This window comes from Zalophus californianus, chromosome 7 (genome assembly GCF_009762305.2).
Source record: "Zalophus californianus isolate mZalCal1 chromosome 7, mZalCal1.pri.v2, whole genome shotgun sequence".
In the NCBI taxonomy this organism is placed as follows: domain Eukaryota; kingdom Metazoa; phylum Chordata; class Mammalia; order Carnivora; family Otariidae; genus Zalophus; species Zalophus californianus.
Genome location: NC_045601.1, coordinates 119,616,316 through 119,637,222, shown reverse-complemented (window position 1 = coordinate 119,637,222; position 20,907 = coordinate 119,616,316). Strand labels below are relative to the sequence as shown.

Here is a 20,907-nt window from a genome sequence, read left to right as displayed (position 1 = left end):
CCGAGAGCTTACCATGTGCCAGGTACAGTGCTAAGAACTTTATGTGCATTGTCCTTGGGTTATGTGTATTATAACAGCTTTTTTTTTTTGCAGGGTGTACTTATGTATATGTATTCGTATCCATATGAAGTATAGCTGAACACAGGTGGAGAGCTGTATATAAACTGTTTAATTCTAAGATCCTACTCAGATCTTTTCAAAGCAAAGTACTAAGCTAAACACACACAAAAGCCCCCATCTGCAAATGGAGAAGAAATGGTCATTCTGGTGTTACACTAATGCAAAGCTAAACACCACATATGTGATCAAAACTCTCCAGAAAGAAACAGTGTTTTGAAAGGGCACTGAGGTTTCAGGGATGAGCCCACAAAATCTGTACCCTCCACAGGAGGCTATTCCAAGGCAATAATAGACATGGGCTAGAAAAGAGGCTCCTGTGGTTCCGTAGCCTTGACAGTCCCTACAGAAATCCTAACTGTGAAAATGAAAATCCTAAGTGAAAATGAAAAAAAAAAAAAATCATAGGGTTCTCTTTCATCAAAAACAAACGATGACTAACAAATGGCAGGGGTCAGATGGGGTGTGTATTCAAGATTCAGAGGGCAGACAGAACTATTAGGAGTTGAAATAATCACACACAGAAAAACCCTTGAGAGAAATCAGGCTGAGTAGAAATACTAAGCTATGATTCGGCAGAGGCATACATACCAGTGTACAAGACAGCCCTCACCCCTGAGTCGGCACTCGTGAATGAATTTAATACTTTCTTTGAAATGTCTTGTCCTGTGGGGGGAGAAAAAAGAGAGAAGTGACATCTCTCTACTTTACTCAACACATGATGAAAAGAAAAATCCGCTTGAGGTTTCTTGAAAAGGTCTCAGAGTCCCACAGCTTCAAAACCCTGGTCACACTGTCTGAGGCTGGAGCTGGCTCAGCTTTAGAATCTGTCACACACAATGCTGAGGCCTGGGGAGGGCTGCCCATCTTCTGGGATTTTCAGAATTTCTCTGCAAGGAATCCCTGAAACACAGCATTGCCATTGACTGGTATGTGTGTGGGGGGTGGTTTCTGCCTAGCCCAGGGGTCGTTTGGGGTCCCTGAATATTCAGGAGCATACTAGTGACCCCACACTGACAATCCACACACCATCTGTGCACATTCAGAGCCATTCAGGTGAAGAAGGTGCCCATATCATGCAGGCTCCCTAGTGCTAAGAGGTAGTTTACTTTTGATGATCTGAAAAACCTAATAATATTGTCCCATATTGGTCTCCCTTGACTTTGGTACATCCTGTCGGCATGTCATCAAGAGGGCTGTGGGGAAAGGAAAAATATAGCTTCAATCCCTGCTCAGCCACTTACTGGCTGTGTGACTTTGGGAGAGCCACTTAGTTTCCCTTAACTTCATTTATAAAGTGGAAATAATGTCTTATGGGGTGGAATGAGGTGATATATGCCAATATGCTTTGCAAACTCTAAAATCCTTTGTGACAATGAAACCATGATCCTTACTTCTTCTGACCATTAGCCTTTTTAACACCCTTTCTCCTGCACGTATGTACCAGCATCATTTAGAGCATGTTCTGGACTGGCTGGTGGGTTAACTATAAATACTCCAAGACGACCTACAGAGTACATGCTTTTTGAGGTCTTTTACCTTTGATTGACTTACAGAGCAGCAAAACATCTAAAGTTGCCCATGGAATCAATTCATCCTCTTTAAAACACCAACTGAGTACTATTTACTGGAACTCTGCAAAGCTGCAGGAGATTCAGGGAAGAATGAGATGTAGTTTCCAACCACACAAGCTAGGTCTATCATTTCATGAAGGATGACAGGATAAATGAACGTAATAATGAGAAATTCAGGTATGGCATAACAAACTCAGCCAGGTATTAAATACAGAAGAAACTCAGTAACCTAAGTACAGGTGCCCAGCTAGATTAAGATGGAGAGACAATACAGAAACTACATGTGCATGCATACACGTACATATTCCATGACCAACCATAAGGCGTGATGAAAAGTCCTAGGGATCGAACCCAAGGACTCCAGACTCTTACCTAAAATCTGTAACTACCAGAACATTGCAAGACATGCTTTTGCTAACTTTCCCAGACACAAATGCTCCCAGACATAAACTTATAAAATGACTCTGGGCATTGAAACTATACTCACAAACACTGGCTTGGTATAAAGCAAGCAAGATAAGATTCCTGCTATAATTCCTGAAATCTGAAGTATCAGTACTGGAAAGAGATCTCAGAAAGGATTGTAAGGCAGAAGAAGCCCATGGAAGCCAGGCAGTGAAGCCGAGTGCACAGAGGGGTGAAGAGATGGGGGGTGGGGGGGCACTGTGATGTGACTGGCAGAAGCCTGGCCCACCGTAGGTGGGAGAGAAGGCTCGGTGCTATTGGAGCTTCCTGTCTCTCAAGCAAAAACAGTCTGCAGTGAAGTCTTCTGATTTTGAAGTATTGAAACTGTGGCAGGCATCTTGAGTTGCGCTGATTTTGTTGGGGCAGCAAAGTTTGTCAGAATTGCCCCCCTTCCCTCTGATTCCAGCCATGGAGAAGTAAAGAAAAGGTTGTGAGGTGGGGACTTCTGGAAAAGTTTTCCCTTCCTAATGAAAGGAAAGTCATCTACCTCTGTGCCAGGTTTCCTGCTAGCGTCACACTTATAGCTGCATCAGGGACCCTGTAACCACAGGTGATAAAGCCCCTCGGGTGAAGAGGCAGCAGGATGGAAAGGGAGACCTCAAGGGACTGATGCCCAGGCCTGGGAGCACCCACCACCAGGTTTCTTAGTCAAGGCTTTAAGTAAATTTCTCTGTAACTTAAAACATTATCAATCAGATACTCTGCTACTTTAGTCAAATATGATCCACCTGATAACAGCAACCACTTCAACAATTTTAAAAACACTGAGCTAAGTGGCACCTGAGTGGCCCAGTTGGTTAAGCCTCCGACTCTTGATCTCAGCTCAGGTCTTGATCTCAGGGTCGTGAGCTTAATCCCCACATTGGGCTCTACACCCCAGTGTGGAGCCTACTAAAAAAAAATAATAATAATAAAATAAAAAACAAAAGAAAGCAAAAACATTGGGCCAACTCATCTGGCCTAGGAGTGGTTACAGGCTGCCTGTCTGCCATCTGCTTCGTGGGGCAGCCTGACCTCCTGTGTTGGCCGCTGCACATGGCAGACATGCCAGAGGGTAGGGTGGGTCTGACTATAGATCCCAGGACCAGGCTGCCCAGAACTCAGACCTCATCCCTGACTGCAGTCTAGCAGTGGCTAGAGGGTACACGTTTGTCCACTAGGTCAGCCGCGCCGGGGCATCCAAAGGTTCGGAGAGTCCTCTCCACGCCTGCAGCCCATGCTCGTGCCTGTCCTTTATAGGTCTCTTTCTAGTCAAGCAGAGCTGCATCTGTGACAAGACGGGCAGGGAAGAGCACAGCAACCAGAAAAGGAAAAACAAATCTAAAAATGAATGACAATTGCCTGAGTAGTGAACAAACCACAGACTGCTCCAGAACACACTGCAAAGGCCCAAGTGACATGAGAGTTAACAGTGCCCCTCTGAGTGGGCAGGACTTAATGTTTTAGGGGAACACGGTCAGTGCTGTGGAGCTCACCAGGATTTTGCAAAATGACAACAAATGAATGCCTTTGCTGAAACCTGCGAGTGGGAACGTCTCCTTCGATCTGGCTTTTATACCTGCATGCACCAAACCACATGCACAATGAAACCTGGGGCTCAAACACTGTCCGGTGTGTCTGGGTTCAAAAGTCAGTCCTGCCTGTCCTCAGAATAAGAGAGTGGGGTGGGAGTGGGGTCGGCAGGGCAACATTGCGGACCTGCCAGAGCCCAGAGGGAGTGTATGAAAGAGCTAAGGGGCCAAGGAAGTCATGAGGAGGTGCCCCCACTTTGCTCCCGGCCAGCCCTTTCCTCTTTCAGCTCTAACTGTGCCAACCTTAAGTCTAGGACAAACCCACAGATGGCTCCTGTCCACCACCATGCTGGGGCAAGGGCTGTGGAACCCCAGGGCAGGCATCTGTGTGGGGACAGCTCACAGCCCAGCCCAGGAGTGTAAATGATGCCACTGAAGGGATGGCTCAAAGCCCCACCACAAAACCTGACTCATAAACACAGTTGGGCACGAGGCCACACCAAGTAGACATTCCTAGAAATGCTTTTTCCAAGTAAAGCCAGGAGGCAGGCACATTTACTAGTGCTTTGGTGTGTTGCAGGGACTGTGGGTTATTTCCAGGGAAGCTGATGACATAAACCCTAGCGCTGGCCATTAAACTCCCTCCTCCACAGCAGGAAATACCCAAGACTCTGGCTCCTGTTGCCCAATTCTCTGATGTGAAGCAGAAGCGAGCATCTAAGCACCATCCCACCACAGGCTGTTTCAATGAACACAGGTTCCCTATTCTTGCTCTTCGTTTTGTACCTTCACTTCCATACAAAGACATGTGAGTAAGTTCTGTTGGAGGAAAGCCAGAGGGGCTCATCCACCTACGTGCATCACAAACTTACCTCATAGTGCTTGCTGCTGCCAGCAATCTGAAGAAAACACCTTGGGGAGGGCAGAGGGGTGCTTCAGAGGAGACCCATCAAATAGCCCTGCAGCTGCCACTGTCCCCCTTCCTCAGTCTGAGCTGGCCGTCCTCCTTGAAGAGCCTCCTCCCCTCCCTGGCCGGAAGCCAAGAGACAGGACCAGCAAAGTTTCCCTGACCTTCGGAGAGTGCACAGAAAGGATGGTGGATGGGAGCTAGCAAAACTACACCACATGATGCTCATTTTTTGAGGCCGAACAACTAGTTCTTATTCCAAGACTGCAAGATTTGGAGGCTGTGATCCCCACTGCGGGATCAGAGGCAGCCCTCTCCTGCTGAGGACTCTGCTTATCTGAGCAGTAGCCTAAGGGATCTGGCCACTTACCTTAAGTGGTAGCTGGGCATACTCCAAAGTCAGCAGTATCAGACCAGGCTGTACTGACAGGAGACCCAGGATGCTTCTCCTTCCCATATACATATACATGTCTGTACATATGTGTATATGTGTGCACACGTGTGCATGTATGTTGTATATGAAAGCAAAGGAGGAAAAAAACAGGAAAGGCAAGCACTCTTAGATATTCCTCCTAAAAAAGGAATGCTTAAAGAAAAAAAAAAAAAAAAGCAAAAAGGCAAAAAGCAAGTGGGTGGAATGTTCTATCTGGGCTCTGGAAGGTGGGCTCAGATCAGAAAGCTGTTTCTCCTGGGGCAGAATCGGCAGAGGCTCCCAGGCTGTGTGTGGGCCCCCTCAGCTGGAACACCGTGAAGCTCTCGCCTCAGCCAGAAGCAAGCAGGAAGGAACATTCTCCAGCAGGACAGACACTGGCAGAGCTGGTCTATCAGCACCGGGCACTGAACACATACAACTACTCATACTTATATCAAGGATTTCCCACATTTTGTATTTCCTGCACTTAAACATTTTTTTTTAATGGGGGGGAATTAAAACACACATGTGGTGTGTATTGTGCTTTTCATTTTGCCACATAAGGTCATTTTAAAAACAAAACCCTTTTTACCACCTACTATAACATCATTTCACAAAGAATAGTTGAGAGGAGGACACAGTTTAAGACTAAAAGATAGTTAAGTTCAATAAGTGAAGTCTTATGAAAAACTCAATATTCCTTTTCTGAGTATTTCTCATTCCTATGGCCTGCAAAGTCCTCAGGAGTCATGTGTGAGCATGTGTGCATGTGCACATGAGTGCTCAAGTAAGTATGCATCTGTCTGGAAATAGGACCACAGCACTCCAAGGGCCCACATCATTTTGATCTTGCAAAACTGCTTTTTAATAATTAAAGAAAATTGTTAAGTGAGAGAAAGAAAGAGCTGGATGTACAGAAGACATCAAACTAAAGAAAACATACACAAACAGATAAGGAGGTAGAATAAGGCAAGGAAATTTTACTGATACTTTAAATATAAGCTCACAGTATTGCTAATACCTCTTCTCCCCACAAAAACCTCAAGAAATTGAGAGACCGGCTCGATACTCAAACCACTGAATGTCACAAAGGCTCTATTGTAATGATGCAATGCTACCAACTCCACAGCACAGATCAAACTCTCCTGGACTTGACAGAAGAAGATTAAAAAAAAAAAAAAAAAAGTAATTATTCCCTTAACAATGTCTAAATACAAAATACCAATTTAATAAATAGTAAAATAAGAATGAATAAATGAGCTACTATACATCCAGTAATTCACTCTCAAAATACATTAATACTCCTTACTTGGATAGACAGCAAATATAATCTTATTTTTTGGAAATGCTTAGAGTTCATAAAAAACACTTTCACTTATCTAACCCAATACTACAAAAATTGTGTGAGATAGGTATTTTACAGATGAGAGAAATGAGGTTAAAATGACTTGCGTATGAAAGTACAGAAAGAAAGCAAAAGCAAGTATTTCCAAACGCCTGAATTCACTAGCTCGCTCCATAGCGGCCAAAGAACATGGAGCATGTGCATTTGATATAAACTCTAGGATGCCTCTAATTGTGACAATTCATGCAAAACACAACAGCCTGGGTCTGTAGGGTAATTATGACTATGAGAACTTGAACTTTCACATTTCCTAACTTTGAAAGGCAAGGTGGTTGGAGGAACTGAGCTAAAATTTTAATGTGTTAATGTTATCTCAACCAGGTTTCTGCATTTTAAGTTCCTGGAAGATCAGAGGGGGAGTTTGTGAGGATTAAAGCCAAGACAGAAAATTGACCTTTCTGGGCAGTTTATGGCCCCTGAATGCCAAGTGAAAGCAGTTAGTTTCAAAAGGTCACAAACCTCTTACTAAGCATAATTGGCAAGAATTCCTGTTGGTATAAAGATTTGTGGGGAGAGATTTAGGATATAAAACTTAAATTATATCCAAAGTTGGAAATAATTTTAAAAAGTCTGTAAGTTTACAACGGGGATACAGTTTTCTAGAATTTATTTTGTCATTAAATATAAGATTTCTCAGGCATCAGTAATTAAAAGTGGCTAGACTAAAGAACTACTAGTTCTACTCGTCTGAGGTACCCAGGGCATATTTTCCAGTGACAGACATGACTTCTCTTGCTTTTGTTAACCAGAGCATTAAGAGTATTTGTCTCCTGACCACCTACATTGGTTGATGGTATAGAAAGTGAAGGTTCACTGCTAACCTATATGTTCCTAATATTTGCTGAGTAATAACCACAGGCTACCTGAAGTGAGATGGATCATATAAACAGAATCAAGTGTTCCACTTGCCAGTGGTTAATAGTCTAATTATATCATGAAAGCATGCTCACTGTTAAAAGGCATGTTATGCTTCCAATAAAACATTCGTAACAGGTAAAGAGAAACTCAAGCTATTTCAGAGGCTGTCTCTTAACATACAAAGTATACTCATATTCCAAACTTAACTCCACAATTTCCATGTAACTTCAGTAGAGCAAGAAATATTTACAAAATCATGGACATTGATGTGCCCAAATCCTTACTTATGCGTAAGACTTGCTATTACTAATGGATTAAAACTAAAAGTTTCCCCAAAGAATCACATGAGTGCCTATGAACTTAACTCCCAACGGGAGTTACGGTCTTGATTTTATTTTCCAACTGAAACAGAGGTTGTATTGCTGTAGGACTTCACTCAAAATAGCAGCAGTGGTGCATCCTCCTCAGGTTCTCTCTGTCATTAGCCTCACACTTGGGTGCTGTAATAACCACCTATTGGAATCCTATCCTACACTTTTACCAAGATGTGAGGAAAGGTCTAAAAAGGCAAATCACACATCTTAACAAGACCTCTGCACATATTTGGATGGGAGAGAACAAATTCAAATCTTACGGGCTAGTCCTCTGGACCCAAGGTGCCTGTGTTTGGGCTGGTTTTGCCAGAAGATCTGAACTGACCCATGAAACACTGCAACTCAGAGAAACATTTTCTGTCACTCTGGCCTTTCCATGTAAGGAAATCTTCCAAATCTTCCACTGAAGTGGCCTCCTGAGCACCGAAACTTGTTATTTCAACTACCTTCTTTTGTAACTCTCAAGATAAATTAACACACCTTGAAGAGAGTAAAAGTATACTCTTATTTTCAAAAGTGCTTAGAGTTCATAGAGAACACTTTCATATATATGCATTTTTCAAATGAGGGAACTGAAGCCCAGATGGGTTTAAATGACTTGTTCAAGGTAGATGCAACTAGTTTTAAAGTTAAGATACCTAACATCAAGGTCTACTGCTTATTTGTTTATGTAGTACAGGGCTGCTCAATGCTCAATCTTCATTTGGTAAGCCAGTCATGGTCCTGGACATCAAACACAGTGCTTGGCTCCTAGCAAAGCTGAAAAGTCCTGGGGGCAATCAAGTGCCTTCTCTGACAACAAATGCCCAGAATGTGTGACAATCGGATTCCTCTGAAGAGTCACTGCCAATCAGGTATTGACAAGTTCAACAGTATGTTAGAATCTCAGTTTGAGATAAGAGCAAAGCAACCGTTCTAAAATAGCCACCAAAACATGGGCAGAAGATTGCTGTGGTCTCCAGAGAAAGGCAGTGGCTCACTTCCTTCCGTATACACCATGCCCTTCCAACCACTTCTGTTTCTTTACACGACTAGTAACCAAGGAAGTTCTCTGCTGCTTCTTCTCCTCCTGGACCCAGGCTACTACTGTTTTCCTAGTGATCCTAGTAAAATCTTTCCTCCACCATCCTCAATCTTAAAGATTGACTTTTTCTGTGAAATACAGAGAGTCAGTGTGAAAACAGGCCTTGCATAGAACATGTCTGTCCCTGCTTCCAATCACCCTTCCTGGTGTAACTCTCTACCACCTGTCCCCTATCCTACACTCCACCACACAATCTTCCCCACATCAGTCCATCTGACTCTAGCCCCATTTTTTTTTCAAACAGGTAGATCTCTCAAAACTATTGCATAATCTGTGATTTCACTGCTCTCCAGCAATGAAACATCAAGATAGGCTGATGTTCCAGTATTCCATGGGACGAAGATAGTAAACTTAAAATTACGTGGTGTGTCATTCCAATATGTAGGATTTGTAGGCAGTAGAGCTTAAGAATCATGAAGGATGAATCCTAATAGGTCTATAGACTCCGAAATTTACAAACACCACCATAGCTTACAACTTCCCTAATAAAATGCAGTAACGTATAATTCTAGCAGGGTTGTTATGTCTGACATGCAATGTAAGCACTAGGCCAGCCTGAGAAGCAGAGGCTGGCGTCTACTGGATGCACTGAATGGCTCAGTACTTTCTGCTCCAGCCTCTCAGCCCGCAAGGTTCAAATCCACGCTTCAGTAAAACTTTACTCCATTTCGTGGTCTTTCTCGGTCACTGCTGGACACCAAACAGTGTGAATGTTAAAGCTGCGACTGCTGTGGGTCTCCAAAGCCCCGTCCCCCATTCTGCCGAAGCCTAACCCCTAACCTAACTCCATACAATTGCTGTGTTCTGGAAATGGTAACAATTATGAATTTCTCTTTATAAGGATATCAATGATGTATTCAGCTGTGAGGAAATAGAGGCCTGAACTTTCCTAAGCCAGAAAGACCTATTCATTCAACTCAAAACAGGTTTTAGAAGTATGCTGTCCTGTTTTGTGGCCACTAGCCACGTGCAGCTGCTGAGCACTTAAAAGGAACCTGGTCCAAACTGAGATGTGCTGTAAGTACAAAAAAAACTACAGATTTTGTAGGATGAAAAACTACAGATTTTGTAGTATGAAAAAAAAAAGGATGTAAAAAAATCTCAATTTTGTTTTATATTGGGCACATGTTGAAATGACAGTATTTTGGATATACTGGGTTAAATAAAGCATTATTAAATTATTGTCACCGATTCCTTTTTTACTCTTTTTAATTTGGCTCCTAGAAAATTTAAAATTACCCTCATGGCTTACATTTGTGGTCCATATTCTATTTCTACTGGACAGTGCTATCTTAGACAAAACCCATTAGCTTCTTTAAATCTTTGGGAAGCAAAACCCATTTGCTTCCAGAGAGAGGATAAACATGCTAAAAGTTTAGTTTGAGGCATCCTTTTTAAAAATGAGGCTCTTCTTGTAGACATCCCATCAGTCAGTGTTGTATAGTTGAAGGACTGGCAAACAAACAGCATGCCTCCAGCTACAGTTCTGCCTAACTTGGCCGCACAGACCTCTGTGCTTGGCATCCCATGGCTCTGATGATTTCACGGCCCTTTAGTTATTTGACTTTACTGCCCTTTGTACATTTTTAATATCTCCAAAAAATATAGGAAAAAAAAACAACTTACAGGTTCTGAGACGGTGAATCCGCTGCTGGAATGCACAGGTATTTAACCCCCTGTAGAATAAAAATAGTAAAATAAAATAAAATTAAAATTAAGTAAAAAGATGATACTTAGTGGAGAAAACCAGTTAAAGGAACTATTTACTCAGGTCAAAAAATAAAAAGTAAAAAGGAGAAGTTTTTCACTCATCTTTTGTTGCCAAGGAACCAGGGAAAAACTCTTTAATTAAGGTTCCTGGTTATTTCCGTGACCACACATACAAATATTCATGCTCTGGCTTGCAAACAGCTTGTAGGTTTAGATAGGGTTTATCAAAAAAGTGAAATAATTGAGTGCTTCCCAGTAAGGGTCAACAAGTTTCCAAAACTATCATTTCCAATGCTTGTTTACACATTCAACATTTTTAAAAATCTATTTCACTTAAGATCCTGAGTGGCCAAAAAGGAAGCACTGTTAGTAAAAACCTTAACATGATGACTAAAAATTACAACATTATATTACAGAGTTTTCTATATCAAATTTTAGTAATTGAAAAATCATAATTTCCCTGCTGTATTAAGAGGAACTTTACACATTCAAAATATTTTGATTTATTTTGCTTGCTTTTCAAAAGAGTAAAAGTTTGTGGACCAAACTGTTACATTTTTTAAAAAGAATGGCCCAATTTGAAAAAAAAAAAGTTCATATAGGTCTCCATAAAAATCTATAAAAAAATGTCTGTGTAAATTCATGCTGTAAAAACTCAGGCTAAATTTAAGTTTTATTATAAACCTGGTTGTTTTGGGACACCTGGGTGGCTCAGTCAGTTAAGTGTCTGATTTCTCAGGTCATGGTCTCAGGGTCCTCAGATTGAGCCCTGCCTTGGGCTCCCTGCTCAGCAGGGAGTCTACTTGTCTCTCTGCCCCTCCCCCTGCTTGTGCTCTATCTCTCGCAAATAAATACATTAATTAATTAGTTAATTAAATCTTTAAAAAAAACTGGTTGTTTCTTCTTCAGAGGGATTTAAAGTACAGTTCCAAAGGTCTTCAATGTCATGTAAAAATAGAAAATCTAGAAATCTCAGCAACCTTTGCAAAAGAATATGGTTCTGTGAGGACTTAGATGAACCATTTTTAAACCCCTCCTCCTTTGATAGCCTAATCTCATAGGATCTTGCCACCATGTCATGGATAATAAAGTAGGGGAAGAAACACATCAACACTGAAAAAATAACCACCTAAGAGGGTAAATGAAGGAGAAATATATAGACTACCACAAGTCCCTCAGCAAATAGTCATAAAATGTCTGCTAGAATTATTTGAATTTTTTGCAGTTGATCATTAAAATTTTATTGTTAATTCATATCATGAGGCTTTTCTATGTTGTATTTACTAATGTACTCTTGTAAGTAACATCTAAATTTGTGGCTGCCCCAAACCCTTCTAGACCTCCACATTTTGATACTTCCCGACATTGTGAATCCTACTTTTCCAATACAGAATCCATGTAACCTATATTTTTCAACCTCCTTTGCTATTAGGGTGTAGACTCAGGACCTGGTTTCATCATATGACACACCTACTTGAGGTGGATTTGGAAACTGGACACGGGACGAGTCAGATGGGTAAAGAGCACCTGCTTGGCAGGTGCAGGTGGCAGTAGAAGCAGGTGGTTCTGGGGGCAGACGTGGCAGCAGATCTCACCAGTTGTGTGATGTGGTCTAAGTATTGTTCCTTTAACTTCAGCTGAAAGCCTGTTTCTCCAGCTCTTCTGAGGAGACCATAAGCTCTCAGCTATCTCTTAACAAGCACCTTCCTGCTTAAACCAGTTTAGAGTGCAATCAGCTGTCTGTCACTAAGACCCAAGAGATGAAATTCCCCTCCCTGCCTCCTAGTATTATGAGAGGTCAGAAAAAAAAAATTCCTGCTAAATTCATATACACATATATTTTTTTTCCAGCTCTGAGTCAATCATTACATCTTCCAACAAAGGCTCTTGAAGATGAGTTTTACCACTGCTTCTCCATGTGAGAATACTTCACATGAGACCAAACAGGCTTGAACATGTTGAGGGTAAAGTTTAGGGATGGGCCAGAAGATGTTTCTCCCTCATTTAACCTTCACTTTGTCATCCCTGATTGCCTCCTGTCTCTGTCCTCATTTCTTCCTGGACAGTGGGCACTGTGCTCTGCTGGAAATATCAAGGCACTTGTCTGAAATTCTAAAGCACCTCCAAACCCAGAGAGGTATTAAAGCAGTGATTTAAAAGGAAGGAAAATGGAAAAGGAAATGATACTGTGAAAATAAGTAATTTCACTACTTCCCTCCATCAAGGCCAAGCAAGCTTATTGGCATAGATACACATACTGATCATTTCATAAATTCGTCATTGGAATGATTCATTTACTTTTTTCTTTTACTCTTAAGTGAGAGTTGGCCATGGATCAGGCCCAGAAGTTTATGAAATTCTTTCCTCCCACACACTTCCTCTAACCTCTTTCAGACCAATCCTTCCAGAAGGATGGGGAGGATTCTAAGGTTTCCACCTTCCCTTCCACTGTGACCATCAGCCTGGGCAACTTCAATCAGTCAAGGATGCTGAGGTGGATCCCCTCTAACATAGGATAAAAATGCTTGCCTGTCACACATGCTGACTGACAGCCATTTAATCCTCACAGGATCTAAAATCAGCCCAGCCCATATGATGGGAGGAAAGAAAAAAAAAAATGAAGGAAAGGAAGAAAATGGACAGAAGGGCAGGCCAAATAGCTCCTAGCTTATTAAGAGCATTCGCCATAAATGCCAACGGCAGTGTGACTGGAAAGCACTTCATTTCCTTCAGGTGTTCCCTGAGTGGGGTCCCATTCCCCTTTTTGGTGCCTGATGGGAAAAAGAAAAGGCTGCTGGCCCCATAAGGCAGGAGCAAGATGCAGGAAGACAGCAACAGGTAACCCTCCCTCCATGCCCACAGATGATGAGGAGGCCACCACTTTCAGCCATGCTGGGCCCCTCACCCTCACTAGCTGGGATGGGCATGTGGCAGCTATAGCTTCCCATCTGTGAAGCTTCTAAGGAGGAACAAAGTAGCTCTCAGCCACAAGTTTGGGGATCCCCTACTGTTAAGGAAGGACAGAGAAAACATAAAACATAAGATCATGTTCTCTCAAAAGTAGAACAATAACCATAACCTTCCTTGGCACATAGTAACTAAATATCTGTTGAACAAGGTGAAAACCAATTTAACATGAAGATCATGACGATCACACTACAGGAATAGTATGAGGGAAGAAAAATACCATAAAGTGCCCATACCTGGGGACCATAAGAATAAGAGAGCTGAACTTTTAGCCGTGACATAGGAAGGGCACACTGCATGCACATGCTCCAGACACCAGTCTCCTGACTGCCCACACCAATGGGACTGGGTTAAGAATCAGCTCACCGTGATCTACAATAAGAAGGGAACAAACTATGCAAATACAGTAAAGAAAGGAGTCAAAACTGTCAAAAAGGTTCAGCTGCTCACCGCCCAAGAATATCTATTTATCTTGGCTTAGTCATTAACAAAGCATGAAAAGTATCTCTCTTGGAGGCCACAGACAGCAGAACATAAAGTACCTGAAAAAAGTCTTCAGATGCCTGCACATGTGTACAATTCATGGCAGTTAATTACTAATTCAGAAAGCAGCAAGAGTGAGGACAGCATTAAGGACCTCAATGCTACAAGCTGGAGAGACTTAAAATTATCCTAGTATTAATGGATTCCCCCCCAAAAAACCATTCTTTAATATTGAGGTTTGTAGAGACAGAGGTACAGGGCAGGATGTGTTAAGCTAAATTATGGAAAAAATGGCAAATGAAGTAAAAAAGTAACAAATATCTTACTCTAGAACAAAATTCTAGAACAATCTGAAAAATTCATAAGTAATAGGAAATAACAGAGGGGAGGTGGGTATGGGGATGGGTGAAATAGGTGAAGGGGATTAAAAGTGCATTTATCATGATGAGCACTGAGTAATGTACAGAATCCCTGAATCACTATATTGTACACCAAAACTAATATAACACTATATGTTAACTATATTGGAATTAAAAAAAAAATAACAGCAATGTTTCTATTCCTATAGCATTTGCTATGTGATATTTACTCCTACATATTACCTCTAAAACTAAAAAAAAATAAATAAAATGAAAATTATCTTCTTTGAAATAAAATTATTACATAGGTAAAAATTTAATACTTTCCATGATGTTCCAAAACAGTGATTGGTGGAAAGCCAATTAATATTAAACTTCTGTGGGGCTAGTAAGTGTCAAGTTGCAGATTTTCAATTTAGGCAGCTGGCCCAAGAATACAAAAACCAGTTAAGGGAAAGGGGCTCAGTCTATGCTTTAAGACTGTCTTGATTTCTAGGAGGGACAAAGAAAGAGCAGGAAATTTCTTTTGACTACATGGCATTTTGAATGGCCTAATACATCCTGGGAATGCTATTAATGCTGATACAGTGGGGACCAGACAGAGGAAAAAGGCAAAGAATTAAGAAAAAGCCTCATATTTACACTGACCACATATACACTGAATATTCATAATAACAAGCAACACATCAATTAGTATTACACTGTGGAAAAACATTAGGAAAATACAGGAAAGAAGTTAGACTTCAATGGGATCATCCCAAGAAAGTTTTTGGGATGAAGTTTTTGTGTTAGGTTTTGGAAGAGACAACAGACATCAAATTGAGAAGAAAGTTTAGAAAGTATTCCAGAGATTCTTCTTGAACAAAGTTTAAGGCTTTCTAAGTCCATATTCTCAAAAGTTCTAATATTTTTCTGTTTTCTGTTTCAACAAGCACAGTAACCACCAAAAGTAAGGTTTTTGCCTTTCTTTGGGGCTGAAACTAAAGATTACACTTAAAACGATACATAGGCAAGTACTTGAAAAGCAGGGGCAAGATTCTGATTTCAGGACTAGTAAAGAGATCAAACTCTCGCTTGTTTCAAGTACAATTTCTAAAATTCACTGTTCTTTTCTTTCTGAAACATAAGAGGCTTCCGAAGAACCTAGGTGACATTCTACTTTTCTAAAGAAAAGAAAGATCAAGCCCTTCAGAATCTGTTTTCTCTCTCTCAGGAAAGCTAATAAAACCAGTTACAGAATGTATTTTCTACAAGGGGTTATTCACAACCTAAGAGGTGACATTAAGTAGGAGATGGAGTTCACTAAGAGGCCAGAATCAGGAAATCCATGCGATGGAAAAATCATTTTAGCTGCTAATAAAAACGACCTGATCTTGGATCTTGGTTTCTCATCTTATCCCATCCAAATACCAATACCAATATGGGTGTACAAAGGAGGAGCCCTCTGAAAGAGATGACATTTTTTGACAATCACATTTACAAGGTATCAGGGTGGTACACTGAATTGGACTCTGCAATTCCTACACACGGAACTCTATTAACACTGATCATCTAATGCCCATTAATGAATTGAGCAAAGTAAGTTGGGGACCCCATTTAGACCTAATTCACCAAATTATCAAAAAATCTGACTCCAAGAAAGAAACAAAATTTAAAAAGAATTAAGTTTAGACTGTCCCACACTTGATCAGAAGCGAGACCACAGTTTATACACCACTACAAAAAACAGAAGGCTCTCCCACTTGAGACAAATCACTTTGTACTTTGTGATTGTAGTAAAATATACATAACATAAAATTTGCCACTTTAACCATTTTTAAGTATGCAGTTCAGTGGCATCATGTATGTTCACATTCTTATCACCACCATTCATCTCTAGAACTTTTTCTAGTTTCCAAATGTAAACTCTGTACCCATTAAACACTAACTCCCATTAACCCTGGTAACCCCCAATTCTACTTTCTGTCTCTATGAATTTGACTACTTCTGCACTTTCATATAAACCTAAAGGCAGGTAACCTGAAAAAATTAGTCTCACCACACTCCTGAAGGTCATAGACACAAGAGATGGCAACTGCTGACTTGAAATTGCTTTCAGATGTACATGCAAGGTTTGACAGCCTTACTCTGCTTTTAAAGTCACCTCTTCATGGAGTTGTCTTACTCCAGAGAATGCATAGGAAGATCTCCACCTAGGTTGTGTACATGGATGCCAAACCTAAGACCTGGCCCATGGATTTTGATCATTATTTCTCCTCAATTTAAGAATTTTCACATAGCCAATAACACTTTTTAAAGGGAAAAAGTAGAATACGAAGGTATATCTGCAGAAGGATTACATCTGGAAAAACTTATGTACGTCTGTGAACTAAGAACTAGAAGTAAACATAAAAAAAAACAAAAACAGGGCACCTGGGGGGCTCAATCAGTTAAGCGTGTGCCTTTCAGCTCAGGTCATGATCCTGGGGTCCTGGGGTTGAGTCCTGCGCCAGGCTCCCTCTCCAGGGGGAGTCTGCTTCTCCTTCTGCCCCTCCTCCCACACGTTCTCTTAATCACTCTCTCTCTCTCTCTCTCTCTCTCAAATAAATAAAATCTAAAAAACAAAAACAAAAAAAAGGTAAGGTTTAGGGGGTGAGATTCTTGACCATCTCCCTTTTTGTTTGTACCATAACAGAAATCTCATAGGAATACTGTAGAAAATCACCACAGAAGATAAATACAGTCCTTTAGCTGTGCTACATGATATATGTTTTGAGTCTAGGCTATAAACCGAAGATGCATTTTCTTCAGGCACCCATTTGCCACTGATTCTTCCTGCACCAGCTAAATTTAGGAAACACTACTACAAATAACAATTTCCAAGAACTCTGTGGTACTTGATGGGGTGGGGAGGGGTGGGAAGGTCGGAGTGGAGAGACAAGATTTAGCCTTTGGTTTGATTTTGTGAGAAAAAATGCAAATGAGAAACCTCCAACACCTGTTGGCTTCTTTCAGGTTAGTCAAAAAACGACATACATTTGACTTGTCAGATCAACAGATGAGGACCCAAATGCTTATTTTTGCTCAAGCTATTTCAATGAAAGGCTAAAGTGGGCATAGTCAGCACATTGAATTTCCTTGAGCCAACATGGGTGGGTTATGGGAAGGTGGTGAGGGAGATACACACCAGCTCCAACTCACCACTGAAAGCCTCTTCTGTGATTTCAGTTGTGTCTAAGGACCTCTGATATATTCAGTGTGACTCATGAAAACAGGGCCCGTTCCAGCAATCTCTCCAAACCAAGTAATTCTACACTATTACTTAATGAATGTTAATGATAGATGACCATACCAAAAAATTACCACGATTGAAAACTGATGCTTGGAAATCAGGAGAAATCAGCAACAGATACTTCAGGACCATTCTACAGCTACCATGTGTAAAAGATACAAAGGTAAATTTGCCTCAGCTGCTAAAACATATTCAGTGGCTCCCACCTGTCTTCAAAGTAGAGCTCCTCTTCCACTCTTCCAAATCCTTCAGTACTGTCTACAACTTACCTCCTAAGCTCACCTCCCCCAACTCACCATACTCCAGGTACCTGGGCAGCCTGAGAATCTCTCCAAATGTTCTGTACTTTCCTGCCCACTCCTCCCCAGAGTTCCTTCTTCTCCCCAGTGTTTGTTTGTTTCCCCTCTGGAATACCCTTCTGTTTCAGGACTCCTCCCAGGGGCACTTCCTTAGTGGAACCACCCCTGATGTAACCCACCAGCCCTATGCACAGAGCCTTCCCTGACATCATCTCCCTCCGCCTCAGGCTGGCTCCGGCTCCATTCTAAATGCCCTGATACCACACCACATGGCTGGCACACAGACTCCTGGAAGATGCCAACAGAGTTGGCAAAAAGGCCCCTGTTTATTGGGACACAGTCACACCTGTTCATCTATGTATTGTCTACAGCTCCTTTCGTACTACAGGAGAGAGTAGTGTATGTTACAGGAAACTTAGGGCCCACAAAGCTCAAAATATTTACTATCTGTCCCTTGATAAAAAAAAAAAAGAAAAAGAAAAAAGTGTGCTGAGCCCAGTCTAGACAGTGACATTTCAGAGTCATTTTGATGGCTTCAGGTCTGTTTTGCATATCACACGTTTCTTCTACATTTAAATGATATCTGATAGAGCACACCACCTTCTTAGAATCGCAGTATTCTAAATCATTAGTTGTGCTCAGTTCTCTTCCTTACTGCAAAAGAAAGGGACAGAGCAATTTTCCTCGAATATAGGACATTTTTAACAAAGAAATTAGATGGAATATGTGAAACACACTAAGTGCAGCTGGAAGGTGCTCAATAATGGAAAAGGCAAGTTTGCCAGTCATCTCCCCCTTGATGGCATCCTTGGGTTAGGAGCAATACGGCATCGCACAGACAAGGCTGCAGAATGCAGACAGCAGATGACTCACGAGAAGGAGTGGAGAGAGCGACACTCACGCTTATTTGTCTTCCAGACCTGGATGAGCACACCTGCCTGAGTCATCCTCACCTTTTCAGCAAGAAGGTGACTATTTCCCTTCTTAAATGCATCTCCCTACTCAGGAACACAGTATTGTTTCAAACGTCATTTGTCTCCTCTTTTGCAGATTACTAAGCAAATGAGTTCTCAGACTCTCTCACTTACGATAGAATGATAAATTCACCGAAAGGTGAGTTATCAACTTTGTAGATTGCCCCCTGTCTTCAGTCTTGGATGTAATCTGCAGCTTTGAAAAGGCTAAGAAGTTTTTTCTAAAGAGCATTCATAATCCCTCGGGCCTAATATCACCTCCTCTACGTGGGATCAGACCTAGAAATGGTTTCAAGAATGAAACAAACACTGACCCAGAGCAGGGTTCTGCCCTGGAGAACTGGCTAGTTGTACATGGGTAGGGCTAATGCTTATGACATGCAAAGGCTACACATGGTAAGATCAGCACATGAGCCACAGAAGAAGGGCCATGTTGCTCAGAGCAGTGAGAATGAGCCATGGGCTGCGAGGGTAGAGAAGAGTGGAGCAGAGAACAGTAACTCTCCCATTTCTCCTGAACATAAGCACCTATAATGCAGGTAAACGTGGATTATTAGAGATGGCATTAAATTTCTATGTTTCATGGTACATTCATGTACAAAAGGGGTGTCCTAGTTCCCAAACATAATGGGGGGGTGCATTTCCTTGCATATTAAGGATTGGCTGGTCAACATTCCATGGCCTGCCTCTGAAAGGGCAGCACTTCACCAAATCTTCCCTCCCCCACTGCTGCCATTGAAAGCAATTTGATGGTCTATTTTTATTTTGACAGCTGCATCCTCTTGCACTGGGCACAGAAGGAAGTCCCAGGCCACCTTCGTTAGAGCCCGTGTAGGACTCACAAGGAGTGAGTGAGCATTGGCTACCAAGGAGGCCAGAGGTCCCTCCCTCACTGGGGTCAGCAGGACCTCAAGATGACTGGTTGAGACTATTCAACCACAATGCCACCACGCATACAGGAGCAACCTCGGCAAGAGAGGTTTCCATGAGAAAAGGTGGCTAGCCTCAGTTTAAAGGAACATTAAAAAAAAAAATACTAGGAAATGTTATTCTGACTTTGTTAGCTACGAGATCATTTTTGTTCTTTAGGGCATAGTATTGGAGCATTCTATAATGCAGTTTAAATTAATCATTTACAGTAGATTTGGAATTGCCTTCTGCTTGGGTGCTATGGGGCTGGTCTCCTTGACAAGGTATTTCATTAAATAGGGAAAGTCATTTTGGACTAGTTCCACCATTGCTAAGCCCCAACTGGCTTTAAAAACCAGTACACTCTGAAATGATCTCTATACTACTGTGCCTAGGAATAGTTCCCATGACCAGAAGGCTCAATTCAAGGTCTGGGCTCAGCTCTGTTTGTCTGAGATACCTTCTCCATGATCACAGAATATCAGAAAAACTATCTCTTTGAAACCATTTAAAGGATAAAAGGACAACCCAAAGGCAGCTTTCCCACATGTTCTTTCCCTCCTTTGGCAGCTGGCTGTGCTTCTCACCAAGGGAATCTTACAGATTGTCTCCCTTTCATTGGGGAAAAATCTGAGAAGCAAACAAGCATGTGTGTATTGGCCCTCCAGAGAAGGAAGCTCTAATTCAGGTTTTAGGTGCATCTACTTCTTTTCCCTCACCAGTGCCGTACACAGGTATGGCTTGACCAGCTCAAACTTTCACCATGCATTTCATTTGTCTTCCCATTAGAAAAGCGGGTAAGAGCTAGTTGAAGATGTCGCTGCTCAGTACTGAATGTTGAAACTCAACATCTGTACTAACTGCGGTGATAACTGAAAGAAGAAATAATTTCTCAATTCAAACCCAGGGTCTGACAGCATCCTCTGCCCCAGCACACACACAGAGGCCTGCAAAACATCTCAGGAGTCAGACCACAGAGAGGGGGGCCCTTCCAAGAGCAGGATAGGCCTGACTCAGCCAGCCCTGAAATGATGATACTAGCGAGGTGCTGCTGCTTTACTCTCGGCCTTTTAAAGTCAGTTTGGATCACTTCCCTTGCAGCTGTGGCGGGCACAAGGTCCACCTGCAGTGCCTACCAGCGAAGAATTATTAGGAGCACCTGAAAATGGCAAATTTGCTTAGACCAGTCTTCAGTAAACCAAGCTACATTTAAATCATTCTTTTTCTT

At 41.8% G+C, this 20,907-nt stretch overlaps 1 protein-coding gene across 7 annotated transcripts in view; it reads right to left on the bottom strand.

The window, feature by feature from the left end:
• The window catches only part of DUSP22 (dual specificity phosphatase 22), an 83,383-nt gene that overhangs the window by 9,477 nt on the left and 52,999 nt on the right, over positions 1-20,907 (bottom strand). For 5 of the 7 annotated variants that reach the window (XM_027602451.2, XM_027602450.2, XM_027602456.2 and 2 more), the window contains 2 exons: positions 10,334-10,383; positions 709-783 (listed from right to left, as the gene is read on the bottom strand). In XM_027602451.2, the coding sequence (XP_027458252.1) occupies positions 709-783; positions 10,334-10,383 (125 nt within the window). Of the gene's footprint in view, positions 1-708; positions 784-10,333; positions 10,384-13,620; positions 13,757-20,907 lie in introns of all 7 variants that reach the window. The other 2 variants (XM_027602454.2, XM_027602455.2) reach the window with 1 other exon arrangement.